General features: G+C 41.6%; 2 protein-coding genes across 4 annotated transcripts; one reads left to right on the top strand and one right to left on the bottom strand.

Moving 5' to 3' along the window:
- Positions 1-2,297: 2,297 nt before the first annotated feature.
- Positions 2,298-8,194, bottom strand: ERI2 (ERI1 exoribonuclease family member 2). Its single transcript, XM_057416955.1, has 8 exons — positions 8,162-8,194; positions 7,781-8,031; positions 7,594-7,721; positions 7,334-7,490; positions 6,736-6,836; positions 5,504-5,585; positions 4,771-4,859; positions 2,298-4,142 (listed from the first exon to the last, which is right to left on the bottom strand). The coding sequence occupies exons 1-8, from the start codon at positions 8,182-8,184 to the stop codon at positions 2,799-2,801; spliced, it is 2,175 nt and encodes a 724-aa protein (XP_057272938.1). The 5' UTR covers positions 8,185-8,194; the 3' UTR covers positions 2,298-2,798.
- REXO5 (RNA exonuclease 5) lies at positions 7,872-23,661 on the top strand. Of its 3 annotated transcripts, XM_057416944.1 has the most exons (20): positions 7,872-7,958; positions 8,565-8,678; positions 10,495-10,616; positions 11,459-11,585; positions 12,417-12,501; positions 13,803-13,952; positions 14,108-14,196; positions 14,914-15,029; positions 15,850-15,988; positions 16,557-16,651; positions 17,428-17,530; positions 18,133-18,269; positions 18,593-18,701; positions 19,043-19,150; positions 19,274-19,411; positions 19,923-20,015; positions 20,495-20,714; positions 21,219-21,412; positions 21,916-22,025; positions 23,444-23,661. In XM_057416944.1, exons 2-20 carry the CDS (start codon positions 8,568-8,570, stop codon positions 23,511-23,513), a joined length of 2,316 nt encoding a protein of 771 aa, XP_057272927.1. In that variant the 5' UTR covers positions 7,872-7,958; positions 8,565-8,567; the 3' UTR covers positions 23,514-23,661. The 3 variants fall into 3 exon arrangements, with proteins under 3 accessions (XP_057272927.1, XP_057272928.1, XP_057272926.1); XM_057416945.1 differs by lacking the exon at positions 7,872-7,958 and having other exon boundaries at positions 8,466-8,678; positions 23,447-23,661; XM_057416943.1 differs by lacking the exon at positions 7,872-7,958 and having other exon boundaries at positions 8,467-8,678.
- Positions 23,662-25,989: the final 2,328 nt, after the last annotated feature.

The raw sequence follows: 25,989 nt of genomic DNA, 5'->3' as shown, positions 1-25,989 counted from the left end.
GGTAATAATGAAAGAAAAGCACAGTGGTTTGTTTTGAATAAGAAAAGCTGGCACACAGCAATATATTTTCACCCCATTAAGACTGCACAGTGAAAAAAAATCAGATATTTATGACACTTGCAATTGCTGCAGTTATTTTGGTTAAATATTTTCAAAATAGTGTAAGTCACTTTCAACTCACTTTATTAATCATTTTGCTTATTTTAAGAAGTGTTCCTGTCTGCCCACAAAGTGTCAAGATCCAATGGCTGTCTGTTTTACCAGTGGTACTACAGCATCTCCAAAACTGGCTGAACATTCCCACAGCAGCTATGGTATTGGCCTCACAGTAAGTGGAAGGTATAGATATCCTGGGCTGCATCAAAAGGAGCGTGACCAGCAGGTTGAAGGAGGTGATCCTGCCCCTCCAACTCTGCTCTTGTGAGACCCCACTTGGAGTATTGTGTGCAGTTCTGGTGTCCTCATCATGAAAAGGACATGGAGCTGTTGGAACAAGTCCAGAGGAGGGCCACGAGGTCACACAGCAAAAGGAAGAGAAACATAAATTTTTTTACTAGGAGCTTTTGCTTCAATAGTTCAAAACCAGCAACTGTTTTACATCCCCAAAAGTGTGTGTGGGTTTATTTTTATAAAATAAAGGCAGTTCAGAGAATGTAGCAGTCATATAGTCACTGATTTCTTTTTAACATTAACTTCTGGTAAATTCTTCACTGTGTGTAGTTAATAGATTGCCTATGAACTGAACATTAGCACAAGTTTATGAATTCTGTACCATACAAGGAAAAAAAAAAAAAAAGAGTCTGTTAGGCTTCTGAATTCACATGTGTCTGGATTAGACACAGCTCCTGCAGAAACAAAATACTGATAGTTCAAAGTCTTTAAATTTATAAGGTAATGTTTATAAAACTGATATGGCAGAGCTCTTCACTCTGACAAGCAGAGAATAACAAATGAGAAAATATCAAACTAGAAGTAAATAAACAACAACAAAAAACCCTCATCCCTAAAAATGAGTTCAACAAAACGGCAGCAATCTCATACATATATTCATACAACACCATGTTCTGAGGTGGTGGTAGCTTGGCTGCCAGTATAATTTTTCCCTTAGAAAAATGCAACATCAGTCTATCATGCTAACATCCTCACTATGCTGTTACTTAACTCCTGCTCAGAAATTCACACTTTTCTAATTGCCATTTACCCAAGACAACTGCTGATGGATTTGCTTTACTGGCATGTCCCTTGTTGATATTTTAATATTTGCCTTATTCCTGCCAAATAGAGACTGTGGAACATTTCCTTCTGCACCAGGTACTGGCTGGACTTGACTTTCTCAGGTACGTTTTAGGATACATGAGACACTGGCTGAGCAAAGTCAATTTGGAGCAGTGTTTTTCACCATGGATTCAAGGGACATACATATTTGTACATAAAATACCACACTTTGACCCAAGCATTGCATTTGAGGTAAGTGAGGAGAGCCAGCAACAAATAGCTGTGTTCTCTGTGGCTGCTCTTGCCCAGGTTTTCATTTCCCCTAGCACTGCACAGGGGCAGCATGCAGCACAGTTATAACTTCAACCGCATAGCAACCAACCAGTAAGTAGTGAGTGCTGCAAATATGTACCCTCAAACAAGAACATATTTGCCATCCAAAGAGTTTCATCATACATTCTGCTCTGGATTAGACTGCACAATACCCGCAAACATCCACTAATAGGCCTAAAAGTGAAGCACATGAGAAATCGTTCTGGGATTTGTGGAGCACTTTGGTGCTGTTATTAGAGTAAGTGACAACAGCAGATGAATGAGAATTTCAGTTGCCTGCACCAGGTAATTCAAAGTTAAGGAGTGAAGTGGCAGCAAGGTTGAATTTCTTTAAAAAAGACACCAACATTATATTCCCTTGCATCCTCCACACACAGCTCTTCATAATTTGAATGAAACTATCATATTTCATTTTGCATGGAATGACTTTTTCATCATATCCATGTTAGTTAATTGCCTGTTATTGTTAGGCTGTGTTGAAGAACAGTCAGTTGTAACACCAACAGAGCATCTAAAAAAAGAGCCTTATGATTTCACTTGTTTTTCTACTGCAATTATGGAGAAATTCTGCAAGAGAATTAGTTTTAGGTTTGAATAAATTCTTACCCGATTCCCACCATTTGGCTGTCCAAGATGGTATATTAATAGTACAGAAATAGTACAGAAGGAGGTGGATTGAGTATACAAATGAAATGGGAAACTCATATAGTCTGAGTCAAGGTGGTGGGTAAATAAAGTATTTAATGAAATGCCACCAGCATTTTATCTTTATTGTTACTTAAAGGATAAAAAAACATTAAGAGTTTAAGAAAACATTACTGCTTCAAGAATCCCTTTGTGAAGTGCAACAACTTCTAAATACATTTTCTAAAGTTAGTTATAACCATTACAAGTGTATTTAGGAAAAAAAAGTATAAATAAAAACACTATCGTTACTAGTCCAGACCTTAAAGAATATTTTAAGGTATTTAAAATACTTGATAAAACAGAAATTTAAGATTTGTTGCAACAACTGTTTATACGTTAATTTTAGCGCTTAATAGTTTTGTCTGTTCTCTGACACATCACTAAAGAGATACTTTGATATATTGATATTTTTTATGCTTGATTGATTTCCATTTCTGTGTTAACTAAGCAGTGTAATTTCTGACCCATTCTTAGATTACGTATCTGACATCATTTGGCTGTCCTGATTATACCGAGGATGATCAGCTTAGAGTTTAAGATTTGGCCAAAAAATTTACCAATTTCTAAGTTCGCATGGAGGGCCTAAGACACAAACGCTTTTTGTTGGAAGAATTTTCTGAATTATTAGCAACACTTCTGAGAGAGGTCAAAGCATCTGCATTCCAAGCAGGACCATTAGATTTCTCTTTTAGAAGTGCATATTCCCACTTGAAGTATCCACAACCTTTCTTACTACCTTCGTGCTTGCCAACAGGACAACAGAAAAATGCTTTGCCATGATTTGGACCAGCATTTGACACATACCGTTTTTTAGCTCTTCTGCCACACTTACACAGAGGGGGAGTTGGTTTTCCATTTTTCACAGCTCTTACAGACTGATTCAAATTGACAGTGGAGTTCAGAATGGCAGGAGACACTTCAGACAAATTTGAACATCTTAAAGGTAAGGAATGATCAAACGAGGCAGTTTTCTCTTGATATATAGCAAAAGACACTTTTTTCGCTGGTGGGAACATTTTTGGACTAGTTGGCTTTCTTTTAGGAACCTCTGAAGGAGTAGAATAACTTCCAGTTACTGCTGATTGTGATGAAATAGTATTTACCCTTGCAGACGGTAACTTACAAGCTGAGAAATCTGAAGTCTGCCTTTGTACTGCTCCTACATTATTGACAGTAGTATCAGGACTTTTGTAAATTACGGATTTCAGAGGTCCCACAGGTACTTCAGTTTTCTGCAAACTTTGATTAGCTGAACTCATTACAGCTGATGGTTTCAAAATTACTCTTTCTTCAGACACTGGTAAAAGATCTGTACTGGAGTCATCTTCAAATTGAACACAGTCTGAATTCTGTTCATACTGAGACTCTGGTATTAAAGCGACATCTTCCCAGTCAGTCAGCAGAGATAAGCAATCAGAACTAGTACTGGTATCCTCATTGGAAATATTGATTGAGGAGATCGTAGTGGAGACAAGCACTAATCCTGATCCATATTCTGGAAGGCTGTATCTGGCTGTACTCAGAGGTTGCCCATTGTTCAGTCCTTGTGGAATGCCTGTTGATACAGTGCTGGGATTTTGCTGTGCCTGCTCAAGAGGAACAGGAAATCTGTCAGTACATACGGCTGAAGAGCTTTGGGACTGAGCAGGTAATTCAGGCCTTGAGTTGCTGGTAGGTACAAAGAGGACAGCTGCAGAGGAATCGATGCAAGTGGTCTGTTGTTCCTCAGTTTGTACAGTAGAATTTATCTTAATTCCAGCAATACTGTTACGGTTTTTCTCAGCCAGAGAGTTTGTTTCGCAAATTCCATCTCTAGATGCTTCAGGTCTGCTTTTACTTCCCAGCGGACTCTTGTCAGTGGAGTTTATAGTCAGTGTTCTGGAAATAAAGTTATTTTTCAGACGTGCCTAGGGAGTCCGTAAACAAAAGGAGATTTTGGAAAGTAAACATCCAGCAGTTTTAGAAATTAGTGCACAAAATGAATAAGCATATTATCCTAGGGATATTCTGTTCAGTTCATAGTCAAGGAGCACCTCCCATATGAAGACAGGCTGAGAAAGTTGGGGCTGATCAGCCTGGAGAAGAGAAGGCTGCGTGGAGACCTCATAGCAGCCTTCCAGTATGTGAAGGGGGCCTACAAGGATGCTAGGGATGAACTATTCATTAGGGACTGTAGTGACAGGACAAGGGGTAACGGGTTAAAACTTAAACAGGAAGTTTAGATTGGATATAAAGAAGAAATGCTTTACTGTGATGGTGGTGAGGCACTGGAATGGGTTGCCAAGGGAGGTTGTGAATGCTCCATCCCTGGCAGTGTTCAAGGCCATGTTAGATGAAGCCTTGGGTGGCATGGTTTAGTGTGAGGTGTCCCTGCCCATGGCGGGGGGGTTGGAACTAGATGATCTTAAGGTCCTTTCCAACCCTAACTATTCTATGATTCTAAGATACTGGCTTTATTATTTGAACAACTCACCTCTCATCTGTATTCCAGGGCTACAAAGCAAGTAAAAGGGAAAATATGAAGTAGTTACTAACCTTATCCAAAGATTTGGTAACCTTCAGCACACATCCGTCACAGATCAGCCTCCAAGCTAGACAGGCAGTATTCCGGGAATCATCCAACCCTTCAAAAGGTTATATTAATACCTTATTTTTAGACTACTACTGGGGATATGTTCTTGTTAGAGGAAAAGTGTAGTCTAGGTAAGCCTTACATAAATGACAGGGATTCACAGAACTCTTGAGACATAGTTACCTAGTTCAAAAAAGGAAAGCAGAAGTAAAAAATTCTAGAGAATTCCCTGTGTTGCAATGGCTGAAGGACCAATTCACTGAGCTGAATATACATCCACAAGTTTTAAAATCCTTACTGTATTATTAATCATGTAAAACCAGTCATATTGTACTGGTATTCTCTAACATGCTATCCAGACCTCTCAGGTAAAATCAAGTTTCCTTATCCTCCCCCTGATTCAGAAATTGATCTTGTTGAATATGCGCTCAATAGCACAAGGGGAAATTACAGAAATGAAGCAGGAGGTTAGCAATAACAGACTCGTATCTTTGAAGCATCAAGCTGTTCTTGTTCTGATGTTTTTGCTGGACAGAATGTTGTCTATCCTGGTAACAATAGTTTCTATTTAGATTAATGACTAGCTATTACTAGCTGCTTTAGTTTAACTGAATAAAGCTAAATAGTAGCTACTAAGCTTTATAAAATATATATATATATATATATTAAAATGAGGATCATCATTATCATACATACCAGAATGTTCCCGTCCTGTAAAAGCTATCCCCAAATCCTGCAAAGCACCATTTAGCCCTTTAGGCTTTCTGTTATAAAAGACCTAAGGAAAGAAACACAGGTGCTTAACATAAAGCACTTCATAACCTCTTCATAGTGAAGTGAAAACCATTTCAGAAATAGCATCTTACAAATCTCACAAGGCAATTGTGCAAGTCAGGTATCTTCATTTTACAGTTGGGATAAATAAGCCTAAGACCGTAAGTGACTTATCCTGTAACAAATTAGAATGGAAAGAACCATGAATCCCTTCTCTCAGTCTTAAACTAATCCACTCTGTCTTAGCTCTGGAGTCATTCATTTGCACTTTATGGCTTACATTGAAGGCCTTAAACAGAGCAGCATTGAAGAATACAACTGTAAATGATATCTTGAGATGTTTAAGCTGTTCCATATTGCACAGACATTAATATATTTGGCATAGGTATAAATTCTTTTTAAATGAGAAACAGCAAATATTGCTACTCACTCCCAGCAATTCATTTGATCACAAAAAAAAAAAAAAGAGGGAATATTCACACCATTTATCTTTAATAGAGACCTAATTCTGCTGTCTAGATTAAGAGCCTAAACTCCACTGTCTAGATTAAGAGCCTAAACTCCAAGTGTCAGAACAGGTGAACTCCTAGATCACCCTCCTGAAGTTTACTTGACCTTCAGTGCTGTCAGCCCCCAGGCTGGAACTCTGTTGCAGCATAGACTATGTAATCAAACATACATTCATTTTTTCAATATTATTCATGCTATTCAGATTATACTTCCTGGTCCAAGTGCAGTTCACATGCTAGGCCTTTAAGTATTTCTACACAGATGCTGATGATTATTTTCTACACAGCAATGAAAGGCAGCAATAAAGCACAAAAACAAGGTAAGTTAGGAAGTGAGCAGAGCAAAAGATGTCAGAAAAGCAAGAGGAGCCTGAAAAATTCTCCTAGGAGAATTCATTTATCTATCAAAAGAATTAATTTATCCAACAATAACACCAGGTTGTTTTCCTAGCATTAAGATTTCTATTAAAATTCACACAGTTCTAGGACATGCACTTTGTTACTGAGCAATAACAGCATGGAAAGAAAACAAATGGGTTCCCCTAATCACTGGATTGTACGATATTGGCTTGCAACCTCAGGTACAGTTAGCCTTTGAGACGATAAAATGAGTATAAATGCTTCACAGTTTGTGGATCTTCTCACCCTGTATGTTGCTTTGAGATCAATCCAGGAATTTAAAATGTCAGGTTTTCGCAGCTGCTTCCTTTTACACTCATAATGCAAACACACACCCAGGTCCCAGTCTGCAAGGAAAACACCCACAAATATTCTGTCACTAAAGAACTGGCCTGAAACGTGTGTAAAGGGACGTAACATCAACATAACAGTAGCATCCTGTAGTGCTGGGCAGGAAGCATAGGCTAATGCAGTGTTTGTAGATAAAAAGCACTAGGACTGTTGCAATGGAACATCAGGGTTAGTAAATGCCTGTTGTTAGTAAAGAATTATTTTATGTGGGTAAAGATCTCAAACACCTCAAAATCATTTAGACACAGTGACACAGTGCTTCTGTAAAGCAGAAAAAGGTAACAAGGTCAGACCCTGAAGATGAAGATGTAGGGAACATATCAGGATTGAGGGGGTTTCATATTTTCAGCCTTACCCCAATACTGGACATCTTTAACACTTAATAACAGGGGTTTGGCTCCCTGGAAGTGAAGACAATCTCACTAGCACCACCAAATGTTAATTTTTTAATGTGTATTACTCCCCAGAAAAAGCAAATCAGAACTTTATTTACCTGTCCAAGTAACAAAGGTACATGGCTTTGCTTCTGAAGTAGAATTGCTGAGGATATCTGTACCGAATACAATTTTCTTCTCCATTTTTATCTTTTGAATCCATTTCAAAAACTGTGATAAACAAATGCTTAGGGGGACCCCTTCATCAACCTGATTCTTTATGAAACGGAACAAGAAGTATGTGTTAGTATGTACTGAAAGTCATTTGAGGTGTATTTCTTTTTAGCTCTTTAAATAATACAATAAATAGTAATTATACCTGTGTTATGCCAGTCAGTTCTGTGCAAAATTCAGAGAGAACAGGATGCTCCTGGGGCTGGACGTAGGTGTGGAATTCAGATTCAATCTCTCCTGTTGATGTGTTTAAGAGGACTGCTGGGAATTCGACTGTGACAAACCAGGAGGAAGACAAGGAAGCAAAGAAGCGAACCAACCAGCCCCAAAGCCTGGCAGGTTAGAGCCGTTCACACCCCAGTCCCTTGCTGTGCTCGGGGGTTGACCTGTCAGCCGCGCCAGCGGGCGTTCGGAGCGGCCCCCTGCGCCGCCCCTCCCGCACTCACCGATCTCTGGCGCGCGCCGCCCCGCGTCCCGCCAGCACGTGGCCTCGAAGTCGATGACGATCAGGTACCCGAACCGCTGCCGCGCCGCCCGCGTGCTGCTCCGCGCCCGAACTCTGCTCCGCGCCAGCCCCAGCTGCCTGCGGACCGCACCGGCACCCATCAGCGCCCGCCCGGACGCCACCGTCACCCCTTCCTCCCCACCTCGATCCCTTCAGGAGCTCCACTGGGGCAGCAGCACCCCGTCGAAGCTGCGGCCACGGCCCGCACCTGGCCAAACGCTTGGTGGCCATCCCGGCCCTCAGCCGCAGCGGCCACCCCACGGCGCCGCCACCTCCATTTCAAACCACCCGCCGGCGGCAGCGACCCGCCCCTATCTGCGCTGTCGGCGATCGGCTGCTCTGGCCTTGCCCGCAGGCAGGCGCGGGTAGCTGCGTGCCGACACGGCGAGCTGCCCGGGGGGGGCGGGGGACGCTGTGTGTTCGAGGTGGGATCCGCGGCCAAAGCCCCTTCTCGGGGGGCCGGGGGAGCACGGGGCGGCTGGGGATCGGACCCACGGCGTCAGAGCTGCCCGGGGAGCCCCGGCGGTGGGCGGGCGCTGGGGGTGTCCCCACGTGTGAGGGGCCGGGGAGTGTCGCCCCGGCCGCCATGACCCTGCGGTGGTTTCGTCTAGGCCATGGCGAAGGCTGGCTGCCCGAACGGGTGCAAGAGGCCCGCCGGCGAGGGCGCGGAGGGACAGGCGGCTCGGAAGAGGAGGAAGGTGGATGGCGGCGGCAGGGGTCCTGAGGTGAGCAGCGGGGCCTGTCGCGTCCTGCGGCTGGGCGGCTTTTCCCTCACAGTCCCCTTGTGGTACTTCGTGATGGCATTCACTCTGGGATGCTGGAAATCCAGCAAAAATGAGTTTTACTGGCACAGGGTTGGCTAAAGGTAATCCCTGCGGAGAATGGTTTGGTTTCTGCCATTTCTGCCAAGAAACATGGAAATGAACTCGCTTGGAGTGTTGGGCGTTAATATTTAAAGAGGTTTTTTTACAAAATAAAGACAGTCTCTAATATATTTTTTTCCGTTATGCTTCCGTGTTAAAGGGTGGCTACGAAAAAGCTGCTCCTTTTTACAAGGAGTTACATGGAAAAGACAATGGGTAATGGGCACAAGTTACTCCTGGGGAGATACTTGGACACGAGGAAAATTGTTCACAATGAGAATAATCACCCCATTGGAATAATCTCCCCGGGGAAGTGGTGGACACCCAGCACTGGGCACCTTTTAATATTTGGCTGGACAGGGTGCTGGGACAGCTGGTCTGGGTCATGCTTTGCATGGAGACGTTGGACCTTAAGGTCCCTCCCAACCTGGGAATCTACAATTCTTAAACAAAATAGATCATGGAAGAAATACTGTGTTCAAGTTTCAGCCTGATGGTAACACCTTGCTCACCCAGGTTGTGACTTACTTACTGCCCAAAAATAGGACAAGAGTAAGCGTGTCTGACCTGTGAGATCAGCCTTATTTGTACTCAGTTAGAGACTGAAATTCCTGTGGCTGGCAGGTAGCCTTTGCTTGGTGAAATGAAACTCATGCTGTTTGGTTGGGTTTTTGGCAAAGCTCTAATTAGGCTCTATTGAAAACAACAGTGTCATTATTTACTTGTCTGAGCAGGAGAGATGAGGGACTGGCAATTATACAACCCTATGTTATTATTATCAGATGATTTTTAACTACTTGAACCTCAAGGACTGTCACCTCTATTTAGCTTTCTCACCCAATGACAAATAGCTTTCACAGTGCACCAGCTCAATCCCAGGTGGGCCGGCATTGTCAATTAATGAGCACAAAGCTTGTTAGCGTGGTGGGAAGACACAGCTTCTGGTAGTTGTTTGTCCTGTGGGATTCAATATTCTGTAGTGTTCCGTGGTCTTTTTTCTTTTTCCCTGTAAGCTGTGATGTCTTTTTGTTGCATAAGAGCATCTTTAAAGTTTTTACAGTCTGAAAGAGCCCCATTAGAACAGGCAATATAGTCACTGGAGGGCTCCAAAATCATGCATTTACTTGAAGATTAGCTTTGAGAATTCCTGCATTTAGGCTTAAAAAACTGGTGTGTTGAACTGCGTGGTACAGTCTCCATCTCATCTGTTTGCTTGCTTTCTGCAGTTTCCTTGGATTTTACTGAAACTTTTCCTGCAGGGGTCAGCAAACCCACATGCCAAAACAGATCACATCACATAAATGAAGTAAATGAGTTTCAGCAAAACCATACCTAAAGTGGTATAAATGCCCAAAGCTGTAGAGCAGCAAGTGGATGAATGGGTTGAGAAAGCAGAACATTGTGTTTGCAAATCAAATAACCTTGTCTCCTTACTACATACATCTCCTTACATTAATCTTTATCAAATCCTTGAAGTTAGAATACCTGAAATATTAATAGTAAAATTAATATTGAAGAGTGATCTGAGGGGAGCCTTGCCTGTAGTGAGTGGAAGAGTTATTTTAAATATCACTGATTGTATCCAAATAGTTTCCTTTTACTTTATAACTGTCTTAATTTTCTGTGAACCCGTGTGATCAGATAAAAACTTTGTTAACAAGCGTTTCCCTTTTAACAGGAAAAGTCATCTCGCTTGTCAGCAGCTCTGTTTGGTGAGGACTGTGAGATCAGCTGCGACCAGCTGTATGAGCTGTTAAAGTATGCAGCTCTGGGAAAACGCCACAATGCAACACAGCCCAGGTATAACACATTCGGGAATCAGCTGTGCATTCCCACATGTTGTGAAAATGTAGCTGAAGGCATATTGGCCATGCTGGTTTTGGAATACTTGCAACACACTTACCATAATGACAGCCTGTATTATGTAGATACAGGTGCTATTAGACTTGCCCAGAGACCAGAATTCCTCTTCTGACAAAAAATGATACCATTTCGTAGTTTTGTTTCATGCAGTTATCAAAAACTAAACAATTTTGTAGAACCAGAGAAATTCACACTGAGAAGTGAAGTACTATGGTAAAAATACTAACACAACACAGAAAATTGGAGCAGTGTTCTAGAGTGTTTTGGAAAAAACATTTTAATCACTTTGCCCTTTTTCAGGGCAACTTCTCAGCAGTGGAGGGGGAAGGCTGAGGAGGGTATATAACCTTGGATGGCCAAAATATGGTGAAATGTAATGACTCTTGAAATGAAACTCAAGGCAAAAATGATCCCACTTTAGGTTTTTAGTAGTAAATAGAAAATGATTTTGTGAAACCTTTTTGATGCATTAATTCACTAGACTGCATCACTACAGCTGAAGTTACTCATGTATTCACATTCTGATGCATATAAATGAGGTATAAATGTCTTGAAATGGTACTGCAGCACAGTTGTAGCAAAACTGATTCTTTCTTTGCCTCATATATTCTGTTGCTTTCAGGAATATGTAGTTCTTTGAGATAAGCTATAAAGTCTGTTCTCATTGAAGTCATTTGGCACTTTGCCATTCAGTGACTTAAATGCTGGGCTGGTTCCAGGTTTGTTTTTAAGAGTGTTTGATAATTGTTTTGCTTTGATTTTTTCTTTTTCAACTGCAGCTGGTGCCGTATTTCTCACCAAAGCCACCTGGCTGGGGTCGTGGTTATTGTTCTACATGAAATGAGCCAACTCCATTTCTACAAATTCTATTTGCAGTTCAAGCACCTCAGGAAAGTGTTCCGGCATGTAAGTGCCCAAACTATATCACTGTCTTCTAAACTTCTTCCAGTCCTGAAACCGTGTTCCAGGCACTAATCGCTACAGTGAAATTACTGCCTTTTCCAATAGGAAGTGGACATGTTTTGACTCTCAAAGCAAGCTACTGAGAGGATCTATTTGTAGCCATGTCAGCTCAGAACAAAGGCTTTGATATTAGAAACAGGTTTTTGAGACTTATGTCTTTGAAGCCTTACCAGGTGAAACATGTATTGATGTTTCATTCCTCTGACTTGTTATGCTTCCTGCATCATCAAGATGCCAGTGAGGTTAAAAATATCTCAGTTAATTTGGAATTTACTCTTGAGTGAGTGATGAGACTCTCAGTAGAATTATGGTAGTCTCACTTCATTACAAGTTTCTCCCATTTCCCCAAAAGATTATGAAAGGGATTATTTCAGTTTTTTGAGTTACAGGCAACATTTTTGAAAGAAGAAAGAAAGAAAAAGCATTTCAATTCAGACTTACAGAGAATTCTCCCTGAACTTCAGCAAATGCAGATCGCAGCTCAACTGGAAAGTCTGGTACTTGCTTTAGTTTCTATCAAAGTCTTGAGATTTGCCTTCTTGATCGTATCAGGCAAGGCAAATCTGTCCCTTACTACAAAGAATCCTATATCATCTGTCATTAAAACAGGTTGGGATTTTTTGTCTTCCTTGGGAAAACACCAGACAGATTTCCACTACCTTTTTATCCATCCTTCTCTAAGTATGGATGGTTTGGGCATCAAGAAACATCTCAGTTGCTTGATATTTCTGCTTCTGTTTGAAAGTGTCTGACATGTCTGTGTTTTTTTTCCAGAGATTCATATTAACACCTTCAGCTAACTTTTTCGCCAGCCTGTATGGAGAGGGAGCAAACCTGAAGCCTCAGAACACTACACAAGGTAGCTTGTTTGGTTTTGCATCATCTCTTTCAACAGTAATTTATGCCTTTGCATCCTGTGCAATCCCAGCATGCTGCTGTGGTAAACTTATTTACAAAGAAAAATGTACAGTGGCTTAAACCATGACACTAGTTACCCTGACTCAATCAGTAACTCTCTGTGGGGCTTATTGTCAGAAGTAAATGCAAAAAGCAGAAAGTTTTTAACAAGTTTAATCCAAAATTCTGATGCTTTATTATTCATTTTGTGATTATTTTGTTCTAAGGTGTATCTAATAAAAGATACAGATATATAAATCAGATTCAAGTTAAGTAGTTACTCATTTCTTCTTAGTTTTCTTCATTATACTGAGCAGCAAATCAAGTTAAAAAGATGGGTGTGTTGACAACTGATTTCCTACTTTTATACTCTTTATAGAGGTGGTTGTGACCCATCAGGCTTGTACAAAACCTGCAAGATACAACAGTGTGAACTTCACTGAAATTGTTAAAGCGTAACAAAGAATCTTGGAGTCCTAAATGGGAGAACGAATAGCTGTTACTTTCAGTGTATTGGCAAAGTCCTCTAGCACCCTGACTGTAAACCTCACAGATCTGAGATGTCAGATATATTTTTCTTTTAAGTGCAATCTGCAGAGAGTCACCTACAGATTGTTTAACTTTATACAGCTGTGGATTCTGGTGTCAGTTCAGCACTTGCTTCTTTGTGAGCCACACTTAGAACGCATTTTCTCCTGATAATATTACAGAAAAGAATTTCACAAAGGGGTAATAATAATAAAAAAGATAACTTCTTTTACAGCGTGCATGATTACGTTGTCATGCTTACAAGGCAAGTTTGTTTTCTCCATCTCTGAAAGAAATGTGAGACACAGACTTGTGATGCTTCTGAATCAGCCAGCAGTCTGTAGCTGAAGTGGGAAATGATTCAAGTATCCTGAATATCAAGTATATTTTTCACATATACAGAGTATATATACTGTATACATTACGTATAGTATTGTGTATATATAATTATGTACATATAATTTCTACAGTGTATGTATGTATAGGCACACAAATGTAATGTAAACTGAAGATACAAAAATACATAAACTGGAGGGAAAGAGAGAGAAAAATAAACTGGAGATAGACAGACTATTGTCTGTCTATCTGTCTATCTAGTCTATTTCTCCAGTTTATTGTTCCAGGCAGTGTTTTCCTTTGAAATGCTGTAGCCTGTTAGTGTGCATACTAATGCAGAAAACCAACTGCAGGCAGGTAGTTCTATCTGAGCTTGACGGATGCTTCTGTATTTTACAGGTTTGACTTCTACTGGCAGTGAATGTATTCAGAAAAACTCAGACTTGCAATGTGATCCCATCATTCGGAAATACGGAATAAAACCCCAAGGCCTTACTAGCTATATTCTAACTTTAGAAGAGCAGAGAAAAAATGACTATCCCATAAAAGGTCAGTTCTGGGCAGCTTTTGGTTGGTTAGTGAGGGTTTTTTTGTTGTGTTTTGTTTTTAATTTTGACAGTTGTGATATGTTTGGTCATATAAGATCAGTGATGAGTTCTGAAAGAGAGGTCTGTTTCTTATTCATGGGTGTCTTTTCATTCCAGGCTCCCCAGGATCTAAGGGCTATATATATACAGAGTGTGATCAGCAGAGGACAGACAGCAGCCCCCTCTTTGGTCTGGATTGTGAAATGGTAAAAATAAATGTGTATGGCCTTACAAAATGCAGTCAATCAACCAAACTTCTAGCAGCTATTCCACCCTGTGTATTTGCTAAACCACTTCTGATACATTAGTATCTGCTGCCAGCCCCTTCACTGATGGTACCAGTGCTAAGGCAGGCATGAGAAGGACTCAGGAAGTGGTTCTGGTGCCGAGACAGAAATATCTTGAGCAGTGCAGCAGAGTTCAGTTCTGTGTTGGTTGTCAGAGCAGCAGCTGGATCTGCCGGGCCCGTCAGCAATGCTGCAGTAACCCCTGACACTGCTGTGGAATTCCTCCTCCCAGCCCTCCCCAAAGTGTAGGAAAGGAAAAATGCTTCCCTATCACACATCTTTCTTCTTTGGCATCATCACTGAGTAACTAATGATACAACCTAGACTCTGCTTTTAAATCTTCTCTGGTGAAGATGCGCTCAGTGACACACAGGCTGATTCTATGAAATCAGTACTTCTTTATAATGGTTTTCTTTGTGTTGTGCTTGCCTGTGTGTTTGCTGCACTAATGGTGGGCATTTAACAATTAAAATGAAGTATGCTACAGTATAAAACAACTAGTTATGACTGGTAGATCTCCAAGTTGAGTTAACTCCTTAGTAGCGATGCTGGCCACAGCCAAAGCAGATGTTAGCAAAGGGTTTTGAGTAGCAGCATTGTCCTGATTCAACAGTTTTTTCTGCTTCTTCCCCACAGTGCCTGACTGCAAAAGGGAATGAAGTCACTCGTGTCTCTTTGGTGGATGCACAGGGTCAATGCCTCTTGAACGAACTAGTCAAACCTGAAAGCAGAGTGATGAACTACCTTACCAGGTGACTTGCACAGAAGGTTCTTATCTTGTCATCTTTAAGAGCTGCAACCCTTTCAAATTAAGCCTGTTACACAGGACCTTTCAGAAGGCTTTGATTTGCACAGATGCCTATTGCATTTTACTCCCTGTTAAGAATAGAGTTCTTGCTGTGTGGCTAGAACAACCAGCATTATGTATACACTCTGCTACATAGTGCCTGCATGGCTACTAGGCAGAAGCATTACCATTCTGCAGTGTTGTAGGAAAAGTTCTGTTACAAATTAATGATACACAATGCAAGTTACTCTTTACTGCTGGGTATAAAATAAGGAGGGTAAGGGTACAGGATTGCAGTATGGATCTCTCTGCTCCATAGTTAAGTTTGCTTATCTCTACAAAATTAATAAAGCAGCTCATCAGCTTGTACACACCTCTAGGGCTGGGCTCAGGATTATAACAAAAGCAGGCAAAACTCAAGCCTTGTCTTTTCCAAAACTTTGCCTGGCTTCATCCAGGAGGTGATGTGCCAATTCCTCAGGTTTCTTGGAAGCATCTCTTCCCACCATCAGTCTTGCAGCATTTCCTTACCTGTGCTAGCTGGTTCTGAGAACTGCATTACTTAAGAATAAGTTGTACTTGAGAAAGATAAACTTTCAAAACCAATGTGGTAGCACTCATACCAGTTTACTATACCTGTAGTATATCTTCTTATGTTGGAACAGAAAGCAGTAAATAGTGTTCTGTCATTAGTTACACTGAGTTCATATTTTACATGCCTTGCTCATAATATAGCTCAATAGGCTAGCATGTTGCTTTTACTTTATCCAACTTTTGATTTGAAGATTCTCAGGGGTCACAAAGAAAATGCTTCTTCCAGTGAAAACAAGACTGTCAGACATCCAAACCAGACTAAAAGAAATGCTTCCCCATGATGCAGTATTGGTGGGTCATTCTCTAAATGCTGATCTTCAGGCTTTGGAAGTGAGTATGCTTTTAAGAGTATTTTTCCCGACCCTGTGATACTTATTTCAGACCTGAAAACTCCACAAACAATTAATCTTTTTGTTAATGAACATGTGTTAATTGTTTTTTTATTATGAATAGCCTTATATCTGTAAGGATTTAAAAGATAAAGACTCTACATCTGTAAAACTTGTATGGGCTGTTCAGAACACAAAAGGAAGGGAGGAGTCTGTCCATATATAGGTACGGTTGCAACAGAAGCTTTAAGTCTCTGCTTTAGCCAGATGCTTCTGATATGCTCTGTCATGGGAAGAACTGAAGTCCTTCCTATATTTAATTTAACCAACCTAAAATGCTTGAATCATAATTAATCTTTCTAACCCAATCTAGATCTTCCCAATAGAGTGCTGATAGGAGAGTTGGGCGTGTTTCATTATTCCCATCTGCTCTGTTGTTGTGGATCAGTTGTCTATCACTGAGAAACTGGCAACTGAAATGAAAAGGCAGAGGCACAGATGATAATGGAGTTACTGCCCCATTTTGTATGACTGCTGTTCTTAAATGGGTGATGTTTTCTCTCCTCCAGATGATCCACCCCAGCGTTATTGACACTTCACTGCTGTTTGCCAGAAATGAAGGTCGAAGATTTAAGCTCAAATTTCTAGCCAAAGCTGTTTTAGGGTAAGATTATTGCTGCCTTGTAATGAGAAATACTAGAAACTGTCATGGTGGGTCATAATGAAATTTGAAAGAAAGGAGCAGGCTCTGCAAATAGACATGGTAAAGGGGAATTTACTGCCTGCTGGAAACATCAGGCAGCATAATAAATTGGCTTGTGTTTCAGCAAGCAGGACACTGTGACCCAGCCAGGTTTGAGTCCTAACAAAACAACCTTTTCTGCGGGCCTGTAGCAGGACCAGTGTATTGAACTGCAGAGCAGCAAAAGCACTTTGGCTCACACAAATGAAATTAGTTGCAGTTAGCAAGAAAGAAAGGCTAATGTATGAAAGTATGTTTTACTGACATAAGTTATATTCCTTGGTGTACTAGCAACCACTGGATAGTATCTTAATGCTACAGTTCTCACTATTCACATTAATATTAATATTCTGCAGTGCCAAATTTCACTGAGTTGTTGGCTACTTCCCTGTCTTTGTGCAAATTGTGAGCTGGGTCATTGGTCAAAGAAGTACAATTAAAAATAGCCATGCATTAGAGTACCAAGTATTAGCACTGCTTGTGTCAAACCCAGTAAACAGTGTTTTGCTCAACATTGCAAAAACATTTCTTGCAGTAACTTTGGGGAGTATTTCACAAGAATGCTGCTGCACAGAACTGAAAACCGTTTTGGAGAGGGGAAGCTATTTTGCCTGAAAAGGACCCAGTTTAGAAAAGACAGGATGTTGGTCAGTGTGGAAACAGATAACCTGCCTGTACACCTGATTTTGATGCCGTAGGAAGGAGATTCAGTGTGAACAGAAGCTTGGGCATGATCCTGCAGAAGATGCTAGAGCTGCATTGGAATTGGCTCAATTCTTTATTGAGCAAGGACCAGCAAAGGTAGCTACATCTAATTTAGATTTCTGTCCTTAATTGCAGAACATACAAGTTGTGAAGGAAAAAAAAAAAATCATTTCTCTCCATCCTTTTGTTGATTTAAAAGAGAAAATGGAGCTGTGGTAGAGGCCTCAATTTTGACAGCTTGTTACTTTCAGCATATATCCAGGTATCTCAATAACCTGAGAGTTACCGGTGTTTCAGTACTCCAACACTGACGTGAGTCAGCATTGCTGCTGATCTTGAAGAGGGGTATTGAGTAAAGAAGCATTGAGACACTTCCAGCCTACAGGAATGCCTGTCATTTTTCCAGATGAAAGAAATGAGAGACCTTGTATGTTGTGGTAGTGATTCAGCTGGCTTTATGAGTCTCTTGCTTGTGTTGTTGATTTCTGGAGAACTTTTTTGGAGCTGATTGCTGGTTGATGCTGTGAGTGCTGCATGCTTCAAATGACAACAGAAAATAATAAGGCAAAAAATTAATGCCCGTGTTTGTTCACTGCTGTGGAGTGTGCCTATGTGACTCATAGAGAAAGCACATGCTTTTTGGTTAGCTACAATTAGCTGAGATGAAAGCCAACTGTTAATCTTCTTCCTTCCCCAAGGTAGCAGAACTAAACTTGGAGATGCTTCTGACAATTGAAAAACTGGCTGAGGACTCACAGAACAAAGCTGCATTACAGCCACAAGGATGTAGAGTCCAGAAACAGTTGAATGAGCCTCCACATTTATCCAAACCATGGTAATAAGATTCTCAAATACGCATGTTTTTTCTTCAGTCAGACTCTCAGTAAAATCAAAGAAGTCATGTTATGTTTTGCAGAAGCCATCAGGATCTTCAGAGAGACACACAAATAATTATAGCATAGCACTGATAAACTTACTGAGAAGTTGCATTTATATTTCACAAAGCTTTTTCTTGGCTTCTTTTGATGTTGTGGACAAGAATATTTTTTCAAATATCTTCAATGAACTGTATCATTTTTCTCTGACAAGCACTTCTTAAAAGCTTTTAATTCACCATATCAATAAATCTGTGATTCACAGCATTCTTCTCTCTGCTAGTTTTTTAGACTGCTTGCAGGTGACTGGCCAAAAACCCGTCCTGTTGGGCAGACAGGGACTAGACTCTTCTGGTCTGTGTCAGAGTAACCTGAGCACTTCAAACAAACAGGTGAATGGGCTTAGAGTGAGTGGGTTGGTCTAAGCAAGCATCAAAGTAGTTCAAAGTTCTTGTTCTGGGGGTGGGTAGATGAGTCCTATTTTAAAAAGCTGACTGACAGTACTGTTAGCAATAGTGTTAATACCAGGTTAGCTAAATCCATTTTAACATTTTGGCAATAAGCTTTGATCTTCTACATCCTCTCATGAGTCACTAAAGAAGAATTTCTGCCTGAGGGCTTCCTTGAACAATAATGAAAATTAAAGTTGGGAATTCAGTTCTGTAGCTTTGTTTCTGCTCCTTTGCAGTACAGTTCTCTTGTATGTCTGAGCCTTATACTCTTCTCCCTCCAGATTCTTAAGAGAGCCTTAGAAGATGTTCCCCTGTCCACATTCAGTATCATTCAGTTCAGTTTGGGTCCAGAGTACATTGCATCTCATCTTCCTGCACTTTGTGAACAGGTACTATTTTTTTGAGAATAGTCTTCACTGCTGAGCTTGGAAAGAGTCGTTATTTATCTGAAGGCACCAAGCGGTTAGTTCCTTTGCTTTGTGAAGTTTCTTCTCAACTCTGTGTTCCTACAGGTGAGAAGCAAGCTGACTGACATGCTGACAATTTATGCAGGTCCTTTTGAAGAAGGCTTTTGCCTACACTCTGTGAAAAAAAAATTTGGGAGGTGTGGACCAATCCAGTCTCTTACAGTGGTAACTGAACCATACAAGGTAGGGAGTGCTCAAAGCATTAAGCTTGCTGATGGGCAGCGCAGGGTAGGCTGAAGTAATCTCTTGGAAAAATATGGATTAGAACCACTGAAATACCAGTTACTCCATTCGGTTTTGGGGTTGGTTTTTTTTCCTGGTGGTTGAGGCATCAGCTACAACAGTTCAGGATATCTAAAAGTTGTTGCACAGAATGACAAGAGTAAGCAGAGCTCATGTGGCTTTACTGTGCTGTTGAACACAGGAGTACTTTGAGCATGGAGCTGAGATGCTTTTTGTCCCCTTTTTGAACTTACACGCTAAGGCCTTTAGTGGCAAGGAAAAACAAAGTTGTTAACTGATGAACTAATTGAAGGTTGTTTGTAACAGATACTGTGTATGAAGTGTTAGATGTATTACCTCTAAATCTTTTTATAAAAAGAAAACACAACTTTATTGAGACCTGACTTTTAAAAAAGGGAGGGCTAATGTGTCTTATTGATCAGCCTGAAGTATCTTATCATTCTGTTTCAAGCCTTATGTCTGTATCCAATATGAAGTGCTAGAAGCTGCCCAGCTTGCTGTGGAAAGCCTAAATGGAGCTGAGGTAGCAGGATCCTGCATTAAGGTAAACAACACAAATAGCAAAAGCACAGGAACAGCATCCAGTATGTCTCTTAACATCTACTCCCAGCCTAGCATCTGAGCAAATGCTGGCTGTTTGTGCTGTTACAATCTCCCTGTCCCTAGACAATTTAGGGCCACTGGCAGAAAGGAAATGGTGATAGCTCCCTTCTTCCCTTTCTGCCTGTCAGCAGAAAACGTTGTCCTCCAGCTGCAGCTTCAAAAGGAAGAGCCAAGTAACAGGGTGTTAAAATGCCGTATCCAAAGCATGGAGTTCTTAATTTGATAGTGGTTCTGCATTACAAACATAATCTCTCTTCCTTCTTTCATGATTAATTAAGTTAACCTTCATTAGTCATATTTTTTTTCTAGAGAGAGGAAATAGCTTGTCAACTCTTGGTAATGGGGGGAAATAATTTACTATAGAAGCTCAGAACACAGAGCTGCTGGGGCTGACATTTGTGCCTGCTGAATCTACCCCAGGTCCAGAGACCTGTCACTGCAGCAATGCTCGACTGCGATGATTTGATAAAGGAACTAGAACTGGATGTAGAAAATGAAGGTGTGATTTATGTGGCGGGGCTAAAGAAGTCATTAACAGAGATGGACTTGCAAGAAGAATTCAGCCAGTTAAAAGACCTGGAAATACTGTTCCTGCCAAAGGACCTCCAGAGTGGCAAGCACAGGAACTGCTGTTTCCTCAGTAAGTAGCTTCACATACAGCCTGCTTATTTCCTTCAAGTAAGCTCATCTAGCAGCCCTTGGGCCTTTGCAGAGACAGAGCAAGAACAACTGCCAGTCATGTGTGCTCAAAGTGATGGTATTTAAAATACTGCAGTGAAAGAGGGTATTGTTTGGAGGAGCAGTTTACACCTAAGTATTTTAAGGGGAGGTGTGGACCTGCTAGAATTTGACTTTAGAATAAGTTCCAGGATAGCTCATTGACTCTAGTACCTCAGCTTGAGGGCTGGCCACTATGCAGCTCCACACAGACAAGTAATCACCTCAGAAACCTGGGTGAGTGCTGTTGTGGTTAACTTGCAGTTCTATGGTCTGATGTTTACCTGTAGCAAAACGAGGATCTGTTTGCTGCAGTGATTTCAGTTTCTTAAGTCCCTTTTTCTCCACATCTGTAGCCCTGCCCTGCAGTGCCAAGGAACAGGGCAGCAACATCCCTGCCAAAGCACATCTTCTCTTTGTGTTTCAGAATTCCAGGAATCACAGAGTGCTGCAGATGCCCTTGAAGTTATAAATGGATGGACTGTGAAGGGTAGCAAACTAAGAAGTAGGAATGCTCTTGCTTCAGGTCACCTCTGGAGATGGATTTGGCAAATGAATCACAGCAATGAGAAGCAAGGAGGACACATCTTATATGAGAAGATGGAGCAACTGTCTGACTCTGTGAGTTTAAGGCTGTGCCGATGTTCGTTGCATTTAGTGAGGAGGTACTGCCTGGGAACTAGCAGTGATAAATTTGAGCAGATTTAGGTGTAGAGCTGCATGTGGCAGGAGGGGCTTCTTGTGAGAGGAGAGCAGAAAGGCTGCCAAGGATCAGTTCCCACAAGGCAGTTTGGAGAGGTAATATCGTGTGAGATATTACAGGGTACTGTATAACCTTAAAACCAGCATAGCTGTGATGCTACACAGGAGCTGAAGCTATCACTTGAGAGCAGATAGAGCTATGTACAGGTGTAATAGGTGGTATGGGAGCCGGAGGGAGAGGTGACTAGTGGTGTAGCCATATGGGGGGGGCAGATCTAGTTGCAGTAACAGAATCACTGCTGTCCTCACCTCTTTGCTCTCAACACTGCCTGAGGTCAGTCTCGCCACACCTGCTTTTAAGTGTGATTGCTACAGATCTGCAGATGAATTGGGGATTTTAATGCTCATATTCTGTTATGCAGGAGCAGGATCTAAAGAAGAAAGTGAAGAAGTTAGACCATCATATCAAAAAGCTTTATAGAAGTCTTCAGAATAATACCCTGTGTGTTGTTCTCTTTCCTGGAGTGAACAGGTAACTTGCCACTGATTTTGCAAAGTGCCAAGGAAAATACATAGCCAAATAGTTTTATCTTAATCTATTAAAACCCTGCACAAGGAAGTGAAAGCCCAAGAGAAGGCCTGAAGAAGCTGTTGTACTTCTTCAGTCTGACTTTCATGTTTGGCCAGTAAAACCTCAGCAGTAAGTTCTGCTGAAACCACTTATGTCGCAGATGGGCCAGATTAGCAAGGCTGAAGTACACAGCCTTGATTAATTATGCAGGTCTTCTCAGTTCACCTGCCTTTCCCAGCTGCATGTTCCATCCCTATAAACAGCAAAGGTAAGTTTTACACCAGAACCCAGCAGTTTCCACAGCAGCCAGTTTTTTGAGTGGTTGTTTTTTAAAATGACCCAAGTGCTGCAGCTGAGGCTCCACCTACCAGCTGTTGTGTTGTTGTACCCTGATGTGCTTCAGCCACAGCTGATGGTTTATGCCCTCATTCTTACATGAAGGACACAGCTGGGGAAAAAAAGAACACTTTCAGTCCATAAGCTGCTGTAGGAAGGGACAAGCCCTGGAGCTGAGTTGGGCTTCAGCAGTAACACTGGGGATGCTTCCAGCTAGGGCGGGCTTCGTCATTTCAGACTCTGGAGCCCAAACTGCCAGTCATTGACTGCTTAATTTTTAACCAGCAAGGTTAAAGCTTTCCTAGGCAAGGCCCTAGTTACCGAGGCCATACTTACTTCAGCAGTCTTCTGTTCTCTTACTGTGTCACTAGTTAGACAGTCAAGTTAAGGTCACATCTACCCTTGCTGTTCTTCAGTTTCCCTTCAACAGAAGGGGTACCATTCCTTGTGGAGACAGAAGACATGCCTTGAAATAGGAGCAGGGAGGCAGGGCTGCTCGGCAGCATCTCTTCTCCGTGGCCAGGCAGCCAGGCCCGTTCCCCTCTCTTGTAAAGCTTCCTGAGAAGAACATTGATGCTGTATTACCCTCTGCACCAAACAGTGTCCCCAAAAAGGGAGATGCATCCCAAGCCACAGGTATATTTAGGCTTAATAGCAATGACAAGCTGTTTCAGCAAGGTTGCGTGCCAAGGGCTGCTCTTGGTGTGATTTGCTCCAATTGTTCAATTTCCAATAACTTTGTTTTTTTAAAGAATATGGTTTTGGTTGGTTTGTTTGCTTGGCTGGGCGGGTTGGGAGGTTTGTTCGTCCCAGGCTTGGAAGAGGCTTCTTATCCACAGGACTGTTTCCCAGAGGACTGGCAGCCCAGGGGAGGTTTCTTGATTAAAAAGAATGCCAAATAATTATTGAGTGGGGAAAAAAAATAGGGTTTCCAGTCTGCTGCCTCTGAGGGCTGCAGCTTCCCACCACTAAGACCAGCAAGCTTATTGTGTGCATCAAGGTTACCCTGAGCAGAAATGACGCCCCTCTTGTTTATGTTGCAGCAGGCACGGAGCACAACCTGGCCTTGGTCTGATGGCAGTAAAAGATGATGGAGGGAGGAGTGCTCACTGAACTGCCAAGTTTTTAAGCAAAGTCTTTTGTTAAGATATTTTTAATTACTTTAAATATTGATGTCTTTGTAAAGCTCTCCTACCATATGAACAATAGGCTTCCACTCTGTATATTTTACAAAGTCTAAAAATAAAAGCTATTCAAAACATCTTAAAGCACAAAACTTTTTCCATTAACCCTTCCTGCCATGGCAATTTCCCTTGGCAGTGGGTGAGGTAGGCAAGGGCATGGGAAGAACTGGGGACAAGCCAGGGGGGAGTGTTGCTTAAAAGCCCATCTTACAGGCTGGGTTGTCTTCACTGAATCATTGCAGGCTGCAAACCAGCAAGCCCAGTTCATGCAGTACCTGCAGCAGCTGCTCGGTATTAACAGCTGTCCTCAGGAATTGTGTGGATTTCTGGCAACACAGTGTGCCAGCTTCTGAAGCAGTCACTGCCTCCTTTCTGGGAAAGCATTGTACTTAGTCCATGGAAAGGAGGAATTGGTGATTCATACTTCTTGGACAATCTCCACTTAATCCTCCCTCCCTCATCACCCCCCATACCCTTCACACACAGAAAAAAAAGAAGAAAAAAGAAGTTGCAAGGGCTGTGTTAAGGAGAGCACAGTCTGTGGGAGCTTCACACATCAGTGCTTTCAGCAGGGCGCTGGAACTGCAGTTGGAGTAACAGTGCACAACCAGCTGCAGGATGAGGTGTTTGCAACAACTTCAGACCTATGCTTTACAGCCATTGCCACCTCAAATAAAGTCTGCTGGAGCATCTCTTGTTAACCTGGGAATTTCCAAGCAGGAAAATGCCTGGGAGACCTTTTGGCACTCAGAAAAAAAAAAAGGAAATGCTTGTTACAAGGTTTGAACATGAGACAAAGAATGTCTTGATATGAATTAGAATGGGCTGAGATGAAGTAGTTATTATTCCAGAAATTATTAAATACAGCTGATAAAATACTTACACCCTCCTACTTTCCAACCCCAAGTTGGCAGTTTATGGAGTGGAAGCTGTGAGTTGCTGTGTGGAGGAGCAGACAAAAATAGAGGCAAGAGTGAGAAAGGAGAAAGACAAATGCAGTGCTAGCCCAGCACTAGTAAGTGGGTAGTGGATGCACACGTCAGTGTTGTTCCCACATAAATTTAAAGGCTCCAAAATTCCTGAAATGAAATCTTAAAGATGAATGCAGCCAGTTTTTTTTTCTTTTAAAAAGGCACTTTATGCCCTCCAGGTGAGCCTGGTGGCCTTTGGCTGCAGCTATCAAACTGGGAATAGCATCAATATGTGCTACTACAGGATGTGAAAGGAGGCGGTCCCTCACCCAGCACTGCCCATCCCCTTGGCTCCCTGCTCCGTGGAAGGGGCTGAGTGCCGGCCTGCCCCAGCGCTCACCTTCTGTGAGAGCACACTTCTGTTAAGGCTACTCACATCCAGCATCTCCTTCTTGTAGACATCTGCACTGCGAAGCTGGAAAATCCCAGCTGTTTTTCATTCCATGCACTGAGAAACAATGGGATCACTTCCTTGCAAGGACTAGGCAGAATTTAGTAAGCATCCAGGATTCCTGCTTGAGAAACGCTGGAGATGACAAATAAAACTAGCAAGAGTCCTATTTATAGGCATGAAAAAATAATTAATTTGTCCCCTTTTAATTGAAAATGTAAAAAGGACTTCAGCTTTAAATAAGACATTTTGTACAAAGCTTGAGCACAAAAAAGTGAACACCAATGTGTCATGTAAACACCAAAAACATTACTCATTTGTTCAGTAATGCACAGAGCAGCGTGCACATGCCCCTTCCAGTGGATTAGATTGCTGTAGCTGTTCCCCTCCCTCCCCTCAGACCTTAATGGAATACAGGAAACCCAGAAGCTTTGGAACATTTACAAAGCTACAGTAGGCAGGATACATTGTGACTGAAGGGTTATTTTGTTTTCTTTGAGGGATTGGTCATTTAAATATACAGAATTTCAATAGTCTCACAGGTAAATGAATGGCAACTTGGATTAGAAAAAGCACCAAAATATTTAATATACATCTGGCACAAATTCCACAAGAAGTCAGTAATGGACAAACCAATGCTTTGCTTAAAAGAAAAAACTCAGACTGCACTTAATGTTCTTCTTCCAAAAGGGACACGACAAAAACATTGCACTCAGGATTGCTATCAAGTAAAGACAACCTTCTCATTACAACCTATTTGCATTGTGCCTTAAATTGCACATTCTAGAAGATGCTGTTTCCATTCTGTTCCAGACAACAATGGTGAGCAGAATTTCACATAAGAAAAGTAACTGTAAAACTACAAACCCAAAGGGATGCAGGAGATGCATCGGCTTGAACTTCTCCCACTTGTCCTCTACATCATGGTTTACAAATTTGGCCACATCTCTTTAAAAAAGGCCCTACATGAAACAGAATTTACTCCAGCCATTTCAAGCATTAAATTTACACAGCACCTCTGATACTGCTGCCTTAAAGAGGAA

This window comes from Pezoporus wallicus, unplaced genomic scaffold (assembly GCF_028554395.1).
Source record: "Pezoporus wallicus isolate ANWC-B61680 ecotype Strahan unplaced genomic scaffold, APGP_CSIRO_Pwel_v1 scaffold_7392, whole genome shotgun sequence".
In the NCBI taxonomy this organism is placed as follows: domain Eukaryota; kingdom Metazoa; phylum Chordata; class Aves; order Psittaciformes; family Psittacidae; genus Pezoporus; species Pezoporus wallicus.
Note: the sequence above shows the minus strand (reverse complement) of the source record. Positions and strands in the feature narration are given on the sequence as shown.